The sequence below is a fragment of the Triticum dicoccoides genome, chromosome 7B (assembly GCF_002162155.2).
Source record: "Triticum dicoccoides isolate Atlit2015 ecotype Zavitan chromosome 7B, WEW_v2.0, whole genome shotgun sequence".
NCBI lineage: Eukaryota > Viridiplantae > Streptophyta > Magnoliopsida > Poales > Poaceae > Triticum > Triticum dicoccoides.
This window is the reverse complement of record NC_041393.1, coordinates 199,933,552-199,945,578: the sequence shown is the minus strand read 5'-3', so window position 1 is coordinate 199,945,578 and position 12,027 is coordinate 199,933,552. Positions and strand designations below refer to the sequence as shown.

The 12,027-nt window shown below is 46.9% G+C and overlaps 3 protein-coding genes across 3 annotated transcripts; 2 read left to right on the top strand and 1 right to left on the bottom strand.

The window, feature by feature from the left end:
• Positions 1-205: 205 nt before the first annotated feature.
• Positions 206-5,099, top strand: LOC119336166 (oligouridylate-binding protein 1B-like). Its single transcript, XM_037608179.1, has 12 exons — positions 206-594; positions 1,530-1,591; positions 1,911-2,013; positions 2,504-2,580; positions 2,672-2,733; positions 2,819-2,906; positions 2,984-3,059; positions 3,599-3,629; positions 3,719-3,841; positions 4,013-4,104; positions 4,245-4,418; positions 4,519-5,099. The coding sequence occupies exons 1-12, from the start codon at positions 433-435 to the stop codon at positions 4,810-4,812; spliced, it is 1,344 nt and encodes a 447-aa protein (XP_037464076.1). The 5' UTR covers positions 206-432; the 3' UTR covers positions 4,813-5,099.
• A 437-nt stretch (positions 5,100-5,536) lies between these two features.
• Positions 5,537-7,114, top strand: LOC119340321 (pentatricopeptide repeat-containing protein At3g42630-like). Its single transcript, XM_037612223.1, has one exon. The coding sequence runs from the start codon at positions 5,604-5,606 to the stop codon at positions 6,846-6,848; it is 1,245 nt and encodes a 414-aa protein (XP_037468120.1). The 5' UTR covers positions 5,537-5,603; the 3' UTR covers positions 6,849-7,114.
• On the bottom strand, positions 7,092-10,715 carry LOC119340320 (RNA pseudouridine synthase 3, mitochondrial-like). Its single transcript, XM_037612222.1, has 8 exons — positions 10,413-10,715; positions 9,955-10,026; positions 9,697-9,855; positions 9,266-9,394; positions 9,063-9,179; positions 8,839-8,940; positions 7,985-8,143; positions 7,092-7,744 (listed from the first exon to the last, which is right to left on the bottom strand). The coding sequence occupies exons 1-8, from the start codon at positions 10,713-10,715 to the stop codon at positions 7,370-7,372; spliced, it is 1,416 nt and encodes a 471-aa protein (XP_037468119.1). The 3' UTR covers positions 7,092-7,369.
• Between the last annotated feature and the right edge of the window lie 1,312 nt (positions 10,716-12,027).

The window sequence follows — 12,027 nt, the reverse complement described above, 5'->3', positions numbered from 1 at the left end:
ACCATTATCATATGATCATATCCCTGTTTATATTTGAAAAACCGACCCAAATCCTAGCAAGCACAGTTGGAGGCAGGATAATCGGGTCCACCTGTCACTGAGCCATGGGATTGGGGAGCCACACAGAAAACTCCACGTCATTTCCCCCGGATAGGCAAAATCCCCATACTGCCCCTCCACCCTCCCTAATCTCCATTGGAGTCCGACGAGGAGAAAACAGAGGGAGAAAAAAGAGGAGAGAGAGAGAGCGAGCGAGAGAGAGAAAATACGAGGAAAAATCTCACCTCCTCTTCCTCCGTTCCCCTGCTCGATCCGCCGCGAGAAATTCGCCACCAAATCTATTGATCCGTTGGATCCAATCCGCCGATCCGTCGATCGGTTCGCGCGGGCCCTCCGTCCCCCGGTGTTTCGATCTGGTCGGAGTCGGAGGAGATGAATGGCGCCGGCGCGAGCCAGCAGCAACAGCAGCAGCAGCAGAGGCTCCGGCAGCAGCAGCAGCAACAGCAGCAGGCCCTCCTGATGCAGCAGGCGCTGCAGCAGCAGCAGTATCAGTCCGGTGTCCTCGCCGCCGCCGCCGCCGCGGCCATGACTCAGGTCGCCCTCTATTTCCTCAGTTCCTGATCTATTTGTTTACTCGTGCAATCGGACGCAGCAATGCACGCCGATCTGTCTGTGAGCGCGGAAGATTGTTGTTTGCTTGGTGCGTTCCCCCCCTTATTTCTGAAGTTGTTGGGGGTAGGTGTATGTTGTTCGTTAGCGACTTTTGGCTTGATAGCTGAAGTTTCTTCCGTGGAATGGAGCAGCTGCTATTTCAATCTGAGTTGCATTTGCATGGTGGCACATGTCTTGTACTCCGGTTGGTTGGACCATTGCTCCATTGTTATTGGTATTTGAAGCACATTGGCTGGGTAGATGCGATGCAATTGGACAATACAAGCTTTCAAGACTTGTTTTTGTTTTCATATGCTCCTTGCCTCGTTATCTGTTCAGGATATGCTTCGCATCGGTTATTTGTATGCACGTGTGATAGCTGTATTGCATGTCGATCTTGGTATGAACCTTGAAAAATTGTTGTTTGCTTTGAGTCAGGATTTTTGCAACACAATGAATACAATGTTTTAAATTAAAATTGCTTTCTGTGTCTCTTGTACTCTTAAGAGCAAGGGCTACTGCTGTCACCATCTGTATAAAGCTTGTCAATTGCATTGGCCTATTCATGATTACATTGATTGTTGCTCACGGGTTGTTACATCGATGTGAGATCAATGCTGCATATGCACAGTACATAGGTCTAGCAGACAGGTGAAACATAGGGTGTGTGTGTGAGAGAGAGATGCTTGGATGTAACACAACATTTGAGTCATTATTATAATGGCATAAAACACGACTTTGGAGAACTGGGATTTTGTTCCTATTACATTGAGTTTAATTTTATCATCTTTTATATGTTATTTGTTTCTCTTTGCTCCTCAACTAGTTTCGGCATCAGCATGTATCTTCTTTTTATTTTTATTTTTTACATTTTGCAGATGGAGCCTGTTTCAAATGGCAATCTCCCACCTGGGTTTGATCCATCCACATGTCGCAGTGTGTGAGTGCTTTCGGTGTTCTTTCGTGTTTTCACCTCCATATGATTTTTAGCTTATAGTCCTTTTCCCCCTTTAGTCATGCAAATTGTGGTTTAATTTTAAAATCAACGTGGAATTCCAAGATGAAATTTTCAAATGAATATCATAACAACCCATGGTAAAATTTAGATCAGCATAATTTACCATTGAATTTATTGCTAATTTATTTTATTGTTTAGTTATTATTAAATCATCATTAAATATGGTTGCATGATGTCTATCTTGATTTTTTTATCAATTGTTTTCTGACTCTGATTTGATTCACGATGTTGTGACAACTAGGTATGTAGGAAACGTACACCCTAATGTCACTGAGAGCCTTCTGATTGAAGTTTTCCAGGGCTCTGGTCCTGTGGAAAGATGCAAGCTCATCCGGAAAGAAAAGGTGCACTTCTACAACCCTAATGTGCAATTATACTAGCAAAATTACATGGAAATTTATTGCTTTTAAAGGGATTTCTCCTAACAATTACCTTGATGGATTTTGTTCATGCACCTCTTGTACTGAACGCTGATGTCTTGACATTCCAACATTTTTAACGTTTTATCCCATTGCTGCCCTGTACCCTACTTGCTGTGAACATGCTTATTCATCACTCCAACTCGAATTAATTGACACAACCTCTATACAATGTTTTATAGAGGCTGCGTCAATTAATCCGGATCGGAGGGAGTACAATTTAACCTTGTAGTGTGTGTAGGGAAATTTGCCTAGGCTTGTACATATAATTACTTTTCTGTGATTGCATCAAGACACAATGCCTTTGTATTTTACTTTTGGTATGCTACTGAACATGTTGCTAAATCGGCAAAAAGCCTACTGCCGTCAGTCATTTTTCATCTGTTTGACAAGGATTATCTTTTATTCTCTGCAGTCTTCCTTTGGGTTTGTTGACTACTATGATCGGAGGTCAGCAGCTCTTGCAATAATGACCCTTCATGGGCGTCACATGTAAGTTCTGATATTTAAGTAATTTCAGCAACAAAGATTCTGGAGTCCTGGATCAACTTCTAATGCTTTTCATATTGAATTATTTCGCCAGATACGGTCAAGCAATCAAGGTGAACTGGGCGTATGCGAGTACACAAAGGGAGGATACATCTGGTGAGATACTTTAAACCTTCTTGTGTCTTGTTTTCCTTTTCTAATTAACCCTCGTTTGGTTACCGTGCCCTTTGAATTATTCCAGGGCATTTCCATATTTTTGTTGGTGATTTAAGTTCTGAAGTGAATGATGCAACTCTTTATGCCTGTTTCTCAACATATCCTTCTTGCTCGTAAGTTTTTAGTTCCCCATTATTTCTACTACTCTTTCGCTGCAGCTTTTCAGTTCATGTCTGCCATTTATGATCAGTGATGCTCGAGTCATGTGGGATAATAAAACTGGACGCTCCAGAGGTTATGGCTTTGTCTCCTTCCGTAATCAGCAGGTATGAACAACTAAGACCATTTCTCCTTTTGCATTTTCCAGTAGTCTTACCATTTTGATCGTGAGTCTAATACCCACCTTAATATCTACCTAATAGTCTGGTGTTTGAGCTATTTGATACTGATGGATTTTGCAAAGCCAAAGTACTATATTTTTTGTTTAGTTCTCATGTTTAGCAAACGGTTTTTATATGTTACATTTTTTTCCTATTAATCAAATTATTTCTCTGGTGTTGAAAATTTGAAATTTGCCTGTCTCCTTGCATCACCCAGTCAAAATTTAAACTGTAGTGTCAATTTTGCATTTAGTCTAACATGGACATGATGTTTGATGACTAGATGAAGCTTCCTTTAGTAGCAACTAAACCCACTAGCATGTCAAAAAAAAAAAAAAACTGAACTCACTAGAGCATAACTAACTTCTTTGAGAAATGGAGACTGGTATTTTGATCAGTCCTACATTTACAATTTCAAGTTAGACCCTAGTGTTTTACCTCTATTATCAGTGTGTCACCCAATACTATGTTGTTTCTTGGCGCAGGAAGCTGAAACTGCTATAACTGAAATGACTGGTATGCCAGTGCTGGAGCTTACAGCTGATTACATTTTTCTTTCTATTTTCTACTGATATTTTGATATTTTCTACTAATGTTTGCAACAGGTAAATGGCTTGGCAGTAGACAAATAAGGTGCAACTGGGCAACAAAGACCAACGCAGAAGAGAAACAAGAAACGGACAATCATAACGCAGTTGTACTAACAAATGGTGGTTCCAGTAATGCAGGTCAGGTGTCTATAATGACGAGTGTTTTTACTTTAATGGTAGATTTGTTTTTACATCTTGTTAAGCTCAACGAATGTTATGAAAGGAATTACGTGGCCATGTTTTGAATAATAATGATTTTAGCCAGTAAAATGGCTGCTGATTTTGCCTTTGTCCATCTTTCTTCTGCAGCAATGGAGGCAAACCAGGATACAGGAAGCAAAGAAAATCCAGAGAACAACCCTGATTTCACAACGGTGTACGTTGGCAACCTTGGACACGAGGTAAAACAGTAAAAACAAGTTTCTGCTAGCGCAGTTTCCTTCCCATGTCATTTATGAAGTTACTTCTCTGGTTTTTTCTTGTCAGCTGAAAATTTTAGGATAGGCTGACCTTTCATTTATCCTTTTGCTTAACTGGTCAGGTTAATCGGGATGAGCTTCACCGCCATTTCTACAACTTAGGGGTCGGGGCTATTGAGGAAGTTCGTGTTCAACAGGAAAAAGGGTTTGGATTTATAAGGTACACTACCCATGGTGAAGCAGCATTAGCTATTCAGATGGCCAACGGATTGGTCGTTCGCGGCAAGCCAATCAAGGTAATCTCCAGAGAAATTATTTGTTTTGCCTTTGTGCCCTCTTTATTCTTGACACAATTGTTCATGCAATTTCATCATCTGTTTCCGTGTTATCTTGTAGTGCTCATGGGGCAACAAACCAACCCCCTCTGGGACATCTTCTAAGCCGCTGCCGCCCCCGATTGCTTCTTATCAACCCGTAGCAATGGCTGGCGTGCCGCAAGGCTTCACAGCAGCCGAACTTCTAGCCTATCAGAGGCAGCTTGCATTGAGCCAGGCCGCGGCAGGGCAGATTGCCGGCCAGCACGGCCTCGCGGGCCAGGTATCCGCGGGGCTACTCGCTGCTGGCTCCCAGGCCCTGTACGACGGCTACCCGAACCAGACGTCGGCGCAGCAGCTCATGTACTACAACTAGTATATAGGGTTAAAAGGAGGAAGGCATTTGTAGCGCTCAGCTTGTTGGACGCAAGCCTGACCTGACCTTCCTCTCCGGTTCTCGTATTTTTCTATTTTCATGTACTATTGTCGTGAGAGCTTTTCATGTGCTTGTCGCGGGATTGTGTTTTTATTTTTCTTCTCATTGCTGTACTATTGACCATTTTTCTGGTCTGATTTCGTTGGGTAGCCCTCCTTAACAGAGTACCGGGTGTATTTTAATGTGAATCTGCGGTTGATTAATGTAATGCTCTCCTGTTTGACCGATCCCCTGAGGCCTGTCGTCGGGTCTGGGGGAGAAAGCTGTTCTTTTTTTAATCATCTGTGGTTTGGTTGGATGTTCTACAAACCCATGCCGTTTGCAATCTCAGGTGCCAATGCCATGACTAAGTTTATTATCAGCTGCTGAGCACAAATGGCAGCTGAGGACATGCCTGGGCAATATTGCCAGTTTGTCATCACAACTTAGTCTCTAGTAGTGCTACAGAGCCACCTGTGAAATGAAATGTGGCTGAAGGATTGCAGTTTCAGAGGGTTCATCATCACCTACCAAAGCATTACAATGAGTCCTGTTTGGAACGGAAGATTTTCCTTGATTCTTTAATATTTGAACTGCCTGTTGTGAAATTTCTGTGAAATTCGCGTTAAGCTACAAATAGGATTTGAGCTTTTCTTGTGAAAACTACTCTTGGATCAAATATTGAGCCTCATTTTTTCGTACGATGGCATTGCTCTTTTTCTTACGATGGCTCCATGGAAGGATGAGGTGATATGGGTTCCCTCTTCCCTCCACGCTCGCTGCCTTCCACCGTTCGTCCTCTCCCGGCCGCTCGTCGCCGACCCCCGGAGCACCGCCACGCGCCGCTCGCCGTCCCTTCCTCCTCGTCTCATCACGTCCGCCTCCCTCCTCCCTCTTCTTCGCGCGGTGAGCTCCGTCTCTCCCAAACTGACCTCGCCCGGGCGTGCACGCCGGCGTCGAGGCGTGCCGTGCTCCGTCCAAGAACCGCCCCGCCGGATGCCGACGCCGCGGCGGCTCTCATGGTCGCCCGCGCGGAGGCCGGCGACTTCGCGCGGGCTCAGTCCATCTGGGCGCAGCTCCTGCTCAGCTCCGCCGCGCCGTGCCTGACTGCCGCGGCGCCCCGCCTCCTCCCGGCGTACACGCGCGTCGGCCGCTACGACGAGGTCCTCCTCGCCGCGCGGGAGCTCTCCGCGCGCGACCCCGCCGCGGCGCGGGACCTCTACCCGCTCGCCGTCTCCTGCCTCGGCGCCGCCGGCGAGCTCGCCCTCATGGAGGACGCTGTGCAGGAGATGTCCCGCGTCGACTCCGCCACCGGCAACGCCTTCGTGCGGCACTACGCGGCCTCCGGCACCGTCCCGGAGATGGAGGCGGCGGTCGGCCGGCTCAAGAAGTCCGGCCTCCTCATCTCCGTTGACGCCATCCGCGCCGTCGCTTCAGCGTACATCGCCCACCGGAAGTACTACAAGCTCGGCGAGTTTGTCAGGGGCGTCGGCCTCGGCCGCCGGGACGCCGGCAACCTGCTCTGGAACCTCTACCTCCTCTCCTTCGCGGCCAACTTCAAGATGAAGTCGCTGCAGCGCGCCTTCCTGGAGATGAGCGCCGCCGGGTACCGGCCGGACCTCACCACCTTCAACATCCGCGCCGCCGCCTTCTCCAAGATGTGCATGTTCTGGGACCTCCATCTCACCGCCGAGCACATGCGCCGCGACGGCGTCGCGCCGGACCTTGTCACGCACGGCTGCTTCGTGGACGCCTACATGGAGCGCCGGCTCGCGCGCAACATCTCCTTCGCGTTCCGCCGGCTGGACGGCGCCGCCGAGCCCGTCGTGGCCACGGACGGCGTCGTGTTCGAGGCCTTCGGTAAGGGCGGCTTCCACGCCACCTCCGAGGCGCTGCTAGAGGCGGCCGGCGGGCAGCGGCGATGGACGTACTACGACTTGCTCGGCGTCTACCTGAGGAAGCAGCACAGGAGAAACCAAATCTTTTGGAACTACTGATCTTCATCAGTGCAGCACTATTACACTAGTGCAACAAGGTAGTAGTACATGGATCGAGATCCAGTGACATACTGTGAGCATGTCACCAATTAACAATAATGGGAACATGCCCCCCTCTCTGGACCGCCCGAACGAGTCTTTGTAAAGATGCTACGATGTACAGTGATGATGTTATGCTTAGAAACAAAATCATAGATGTAATGGAACTATGGAAGAGTCTTTGTAAGATGATTGTGTCAAATTTGATTTATAATCTCCCTAAAAAATTACAATGGTGGCATCAATTGTTCGCTGATTCTGAAATGCCAGCTGCTACAAATCTACAACCTGACAATCCCAAAGAAAACATAAATAACAATATTATATGTAACTCCCCTCATTCTGAGTTTCAGAATATGCCACTCCATGTGTCACTGAAATGTGGGCATGGGCCCTGCATGTCAGTGATCTTGAAGGGGTCACATCATGAAATGCAACTTAAGAGGAGTGACATAAAAAATCATTCAAACTAAGATAAACCATCACACCAGGTAGGAAGACATTATATTCCAGCTAATTTTCATGTGCGCGGGCAACGGCGCGATGAACCTTAGGAGATTCGGCTTCTCCTTGGACCATGGGGTGCCATTATCATGCCACTCTCCGGTGTTACTCAGGAACTTTGAGATGTTCGGGACCACCATCTCCCGGCAATGCAGGTGCAGCAAAGGGACTTTAGAGAGAACACTGCCCTTCTGAACCTCCAAGCCTTCAGGCCGCCTCAGCTTGTATGGTTCCCCAGTAAACGGCTCAAAATCCGGTTGGGGATTCTGCTTCCACCTTTGGTGCACGAACCACCCATATTTGTAATCTCCAACAATGGGAGTGCCTAAGGCTTCCGCACAGTGCACTCTGAGCTGCAGCAGGGTCAGCATAGTTTAGGTTGGTGATTTCAGTTGAAAATTTTCAATTATATATGTAAGGATATGTGAATATATTCACCGTATCACAGAACAAAATTCAGGTGTTGAAGGGGTAAATCGAAAGATGATGCAACAGGATGTACGGCGTATCCATAATACAAGATGTTAATATCTTCATATATTTTACAGAAATGTGTTTCACCAGTAAGAGTTAATTAGGTACCGTGAGACTACCTGATGCTTCCGGCCTGTCAATGGGCGCAACTCAATCCAGGAACAGCCATTGATGGTTGGTCCCATCACTCGATACTCAGTAACAGCCTCCTGTGCACCATCTATGCCAGAGGGATGCGCCAGAATGACCCTCTCAGCTTTTCCATCATCAAGAAGTACCTAGTTCAGTGAGAGAGAAACTAGGACATGTGACAAATCTTGCCATTAAACATATGGATCGTTACTACATATGAGTATGACCATATCTATGAATCATCTTGGTTCAATCCATGGAAAGGAGCCAGGGATGCACCAACTGTGGTGGTTGATAAGAGTGGTAAGAGCATCTCCAATAGGTGCCCTATTTTAGGGCACCAAAGTGTGCTTGGAGTAAAATTTACAATGCCAAAAAGTGGATTATAACCGAAAAATGATCATCTAAAAAAATAGCCCTAAAATTGGTTCCTAAAATACATCACGGTTGTCTTCTTGCAGGTGTCCTATTTTAGGGCACCTGTTGGAACAACAAGTGACGTAAAACAGCTGTTTTCTTGTGGTCTTGCGTGGTCCCTGCTGCCCTAAAAAATTTGCAACAGCAGCTGAAGTGTAGCATATTTGCAACACTTGGTGCTGTATTTTGCAGCTGCTCAATCCTTGGGAGTATTTTTTTTTGCATATAAGGCACCTGTTGGGACAGCGTTTTTGCCCTTCGTGCCCTAAGAAGCGGTTATGCCCTATTTTAGGGCACCTATTGGAGATGCAAAGATGACTATATCTTTTAAATGATGCAATGTTTTAAGTAACATAAAACATTAAAGGATTCTCCATTTCTTAATAACCAAATACTTTTCTTAGTAAGATACATGACGTAATACCTTTGTGAGAGGAGCAGATATAACTCCTTCACTCTCTGTAGGGGTCCCAATTACCAACGCCCAGTACCTCTGCACGTATGATTCACAGGCGGTATTCCATGTCTACAAGATCCATCAATAATACAAGACATCAGTGGGCTATTATTGCAAAAGGGCGTGTCAATCAAAATCATTTAGATATAAGCCCACTTGCCAAGTCGCCAAAATCACGAATTTATGTTAACCTGCGAAGCTGTTCTTGCCAATTTGATGCTAGTGAAGAGCCAGTGCAGCCGGGTAAAGCTTTCTCTTGTTCTCCCCATCAACAGCAAACCACTAGTATCTCTGTCCAGTCGGTGGACCTGCACTCACAAACCGCAGGAAGAAAATCATCAGAGAGAGCTTAAGACAACACATAGCATCCCAAAATAAAGAGAAACAATCTAACCAATTTCGGACCCTCTTCATTCCCATATGACAGTGCTGCTGCTGCAAGCACATCCATACTGTTATGTACTGGTAAATTCCCCTTCATGGGCACTTTTGGAGGCTTGTTAAGCACAAGTATGGCTGAGTCCTATAATTTAGAAAGTTCAGCATACTATGATGAATCTGAATAAGGAAAATTAAATAACCAAACCCTAGGTGACACCTTTGAAATATCAATAAGTAACTTGTGAATGGTATTTTTATGGTATTGTGGAAGTAATATAATATGTAGATAGACACTTGATTTACACATATCATAATCCTGTATGCACAAGTTAATTTACTGTGCAGAGGGTCAGAGGCTTACACAACTGCCCACCAAAAAAGCATTTGTTATGGCAGCAATCATGCAAGAAACTAATCAGAGTACAGCATAGAATGATAGATTACCTTGTAGATGACAAGCCTTTTCAGGTACTCAATCTCATCCCTATTGGGATGCAGTGTGGCAGTTGGAATGGTCTCATACCGCTTCTTTATCTCGGCCTCAGCCACAGACACAGCAAGATGAATTCTCATGCCAGGCTCCATCACTTCAGAATGCTTGATCTGCAACGAACTGCTGAGCATATTTACTTCACTCACGTAGTAAATAACATTTCACTAAAAGAACCCCAGAAAATGCAGCCTGAATTCTTCATTACATACCTTCTTCAAATGATGCTTCCGGCACCAAATGCCCTCTGCTGAAACCTCCTGATCTGAGCACTCAGTGTAAACCTGATAACAGATAGCAGCACTTTTCATGTCAGATTGAAAACAATGCCTACATGCAGGTGTAAACTGGTAGTGAAATGATAGAAACTAAAGCAAAATATTACCAAAGCGAATCAATCAATGGCTCATTGGAGAAAAACTTGCGATCATTAACTGAATTCATCACAATTAATCAATCATGGTACCTAAGCATGAAAGCAGCTAAATCATTTCGCCACTATAATAGCCTACACGTTGAACAAGCCATTCACATTTGAGAACGATGCAATCCCCTTCTTATGTGTTAACACTAACTGAAAAAAATAGTGCAATATTTTCATTAATAGGACCGAAGATGATAACAGGGCCGGTATAGAGTGCGGAGGCGTGGCACCTGTAGTAATACGCACCTGCCTCTTGTTGAAGTGCGCCTGCACGACCTCCTGCGGCACGTCAGCGAAGCAGTGCTTCACCCAGCTGACCGCCGTCACGTGGCGCGGCGCCACCTTCCTCCCGGGGAGCGGGTCGGCCCCGGCGGGGAACGGCGGCAGGGAAAGCAGCTGCCGCGGCCTCGGCCCGGGCTTGGGCGCGCCGAGGCGGGCCACGTTGTTGCTGTCCACGCGCACCACCGCCGCGGGCGCAGGCGGCGCCAGCCGCGACAGCCCCCGCCTTACCGCCGGCCATGGCCACGTCCCCAGGCGGCGCCGCAGCATCCTCCACCGAGCCGTGCTGTGGTGGTGGACACTGGCCCGCAGCGGCCAGGTAAATTACATAACTGGGCCGTCCTGACCCCGATACCCGTGAAGGCCCGTAAAGCCGAACTCAATCCTGCACGGCCCGGCGCGAGGATAGCCCGATACGCTTGATATCTCTCGACATATCCTGACTGGCAGGCTGCCGATTCCCGTTCCCCTAGCGCCGACGCTAGGGTTCCAAAATCTCCTCTGGCGTCTCACGCTAGAGTCCACGTAAAATCTGAACGATTGCCGGTTCTTTCTGGCCGCCGGTGGGATCTACCACTACCTCGCCACGCGCATCTACGTGCATGGCGGATTCTACTCAACAGGAGATCGGGGGGAAGGGAGATGAGATGGCGGCGAAGTTAGGGTTAGGGGAGACGGGGATGAACAGATCGGAAGTACCGGAGGGATGTGATGGGAGGGGGAGTAGTATCAACACCAGGGAGGATGAAGGGAAGAACCAAAGGCAGCAGCCGAGGGAGCACAACCCTGAAGGAGCGGAGGAGGAATACAGCGACTATCTCGGAGCTTGCGCTGACTTAGAGGATCAATTCGCTGGCATGAGGCTGTATGGGAAAGAGGAGGAGGATCTTGATTTCTCAGCGGAGGTGGAGGATCTGGTAAAGGATGTGCGCTGGCTCGCTCTGTTTCGGGTGCATACGACGAAGCCGTTTAGCCATGCGGCACTTCTAACACAGATGCGTAATGCGTGGTCTGCGGCGCAGGGGGTCACTTTCAATGTCAAGGGGCCTAATCTTTTTCTTGTTCAGTGCCACTGTTTAGGAGATTGGAGGAAGATTATGGATGGAGGTCCATGGTTGTTTCGGAGGGCACCAGTTGTGATTCAGGAGTACGATGGTTTCTCTGACGTTAATGCATATCGGCTCAACAAGGTTCCGGTGTGGGCTCGAATCAAGGGGCTGCCGGACGGCCTCACAAGGAAGAGGGAGCTGGCTGAGAAAGTTGCTGCTAAGGTGGGCGAGCCCCCTTTCACGGTCATTGTAAATGAGGGAAGGATAAACCCGGCGAGCACCTTGCGAGCTAGGGTGTTTGTGGATGTAAATGAGCCTCTGGTTCGGTTTGTTCCTATAACTCTGAAGGAACACAAGAAGTATTGTGTTTTCTATGAAAAACTCCCGGACTTTTGCTTTGCCTGCGGGTGTATGGTGTTGGAAATATGCCCTAGAGGCAATAATAAGAGTATTATTATATTTCATTGTTCATGATAATTGTCTTTTATTCATGCTATAACTGTATTATCCGGAAATCGTAATACACGTGTGAA

Excerpts from the sequence above, each read along its gene's own strand:
- LOC119336166 (XM_037608179.1), top strand. The coding sequence starts at position 433 with ATGAATGGCGCCGGCGCGAGCCAGCAGCAACAGCAGCAGCAGCAGAGG. Across the intron at positions 2,734-2,818 it reads ACAAAGGGAGGATACATCTG|GGCATTTCCATATTTTTGTT; the intron begins GTGAGATACTTT and ends GAATTATTCCAG. Across the intron at positions 3,060-3,598 it reads TCTCCTTCCGTAATCAGCAG|GAAGCTGAAACTGCTATAAC; the intron begins GTATGAACAACT and ends TTCTTGGCGCAG.
- LOC119340321 (XM_037612223.1), top strand. The coding sequence starts at position 5,604 with ATGGGTTCCCTCTTCCCTCCACGCTCGCTGCCTTCCACCGTTCGTCCT.
- LOC119340320 (XM_037612222.1), bottom strand. The coding sequence starts at position 10,715 with ATGCTGCGGCGCCGCCTGGGGACGTGGCCATGGCCGGCGGTAAGGCGG. Across the intron at positions 9,856-9,954 it reads GGAAGCATCATTTGAAGAAG|ATCAAGCATTCTGAAGTGAT; the intron begins GTATGTAATGAA and ends AGTTCGTTGCAG. Across the intron at positions 9,395-9,696 it reads AAAGGCTTGTCATCTACAAG|GACTCAGCCATACTTGTGCT; the intron begins GTAATCTATCAT and ends TCTAAATTATAG.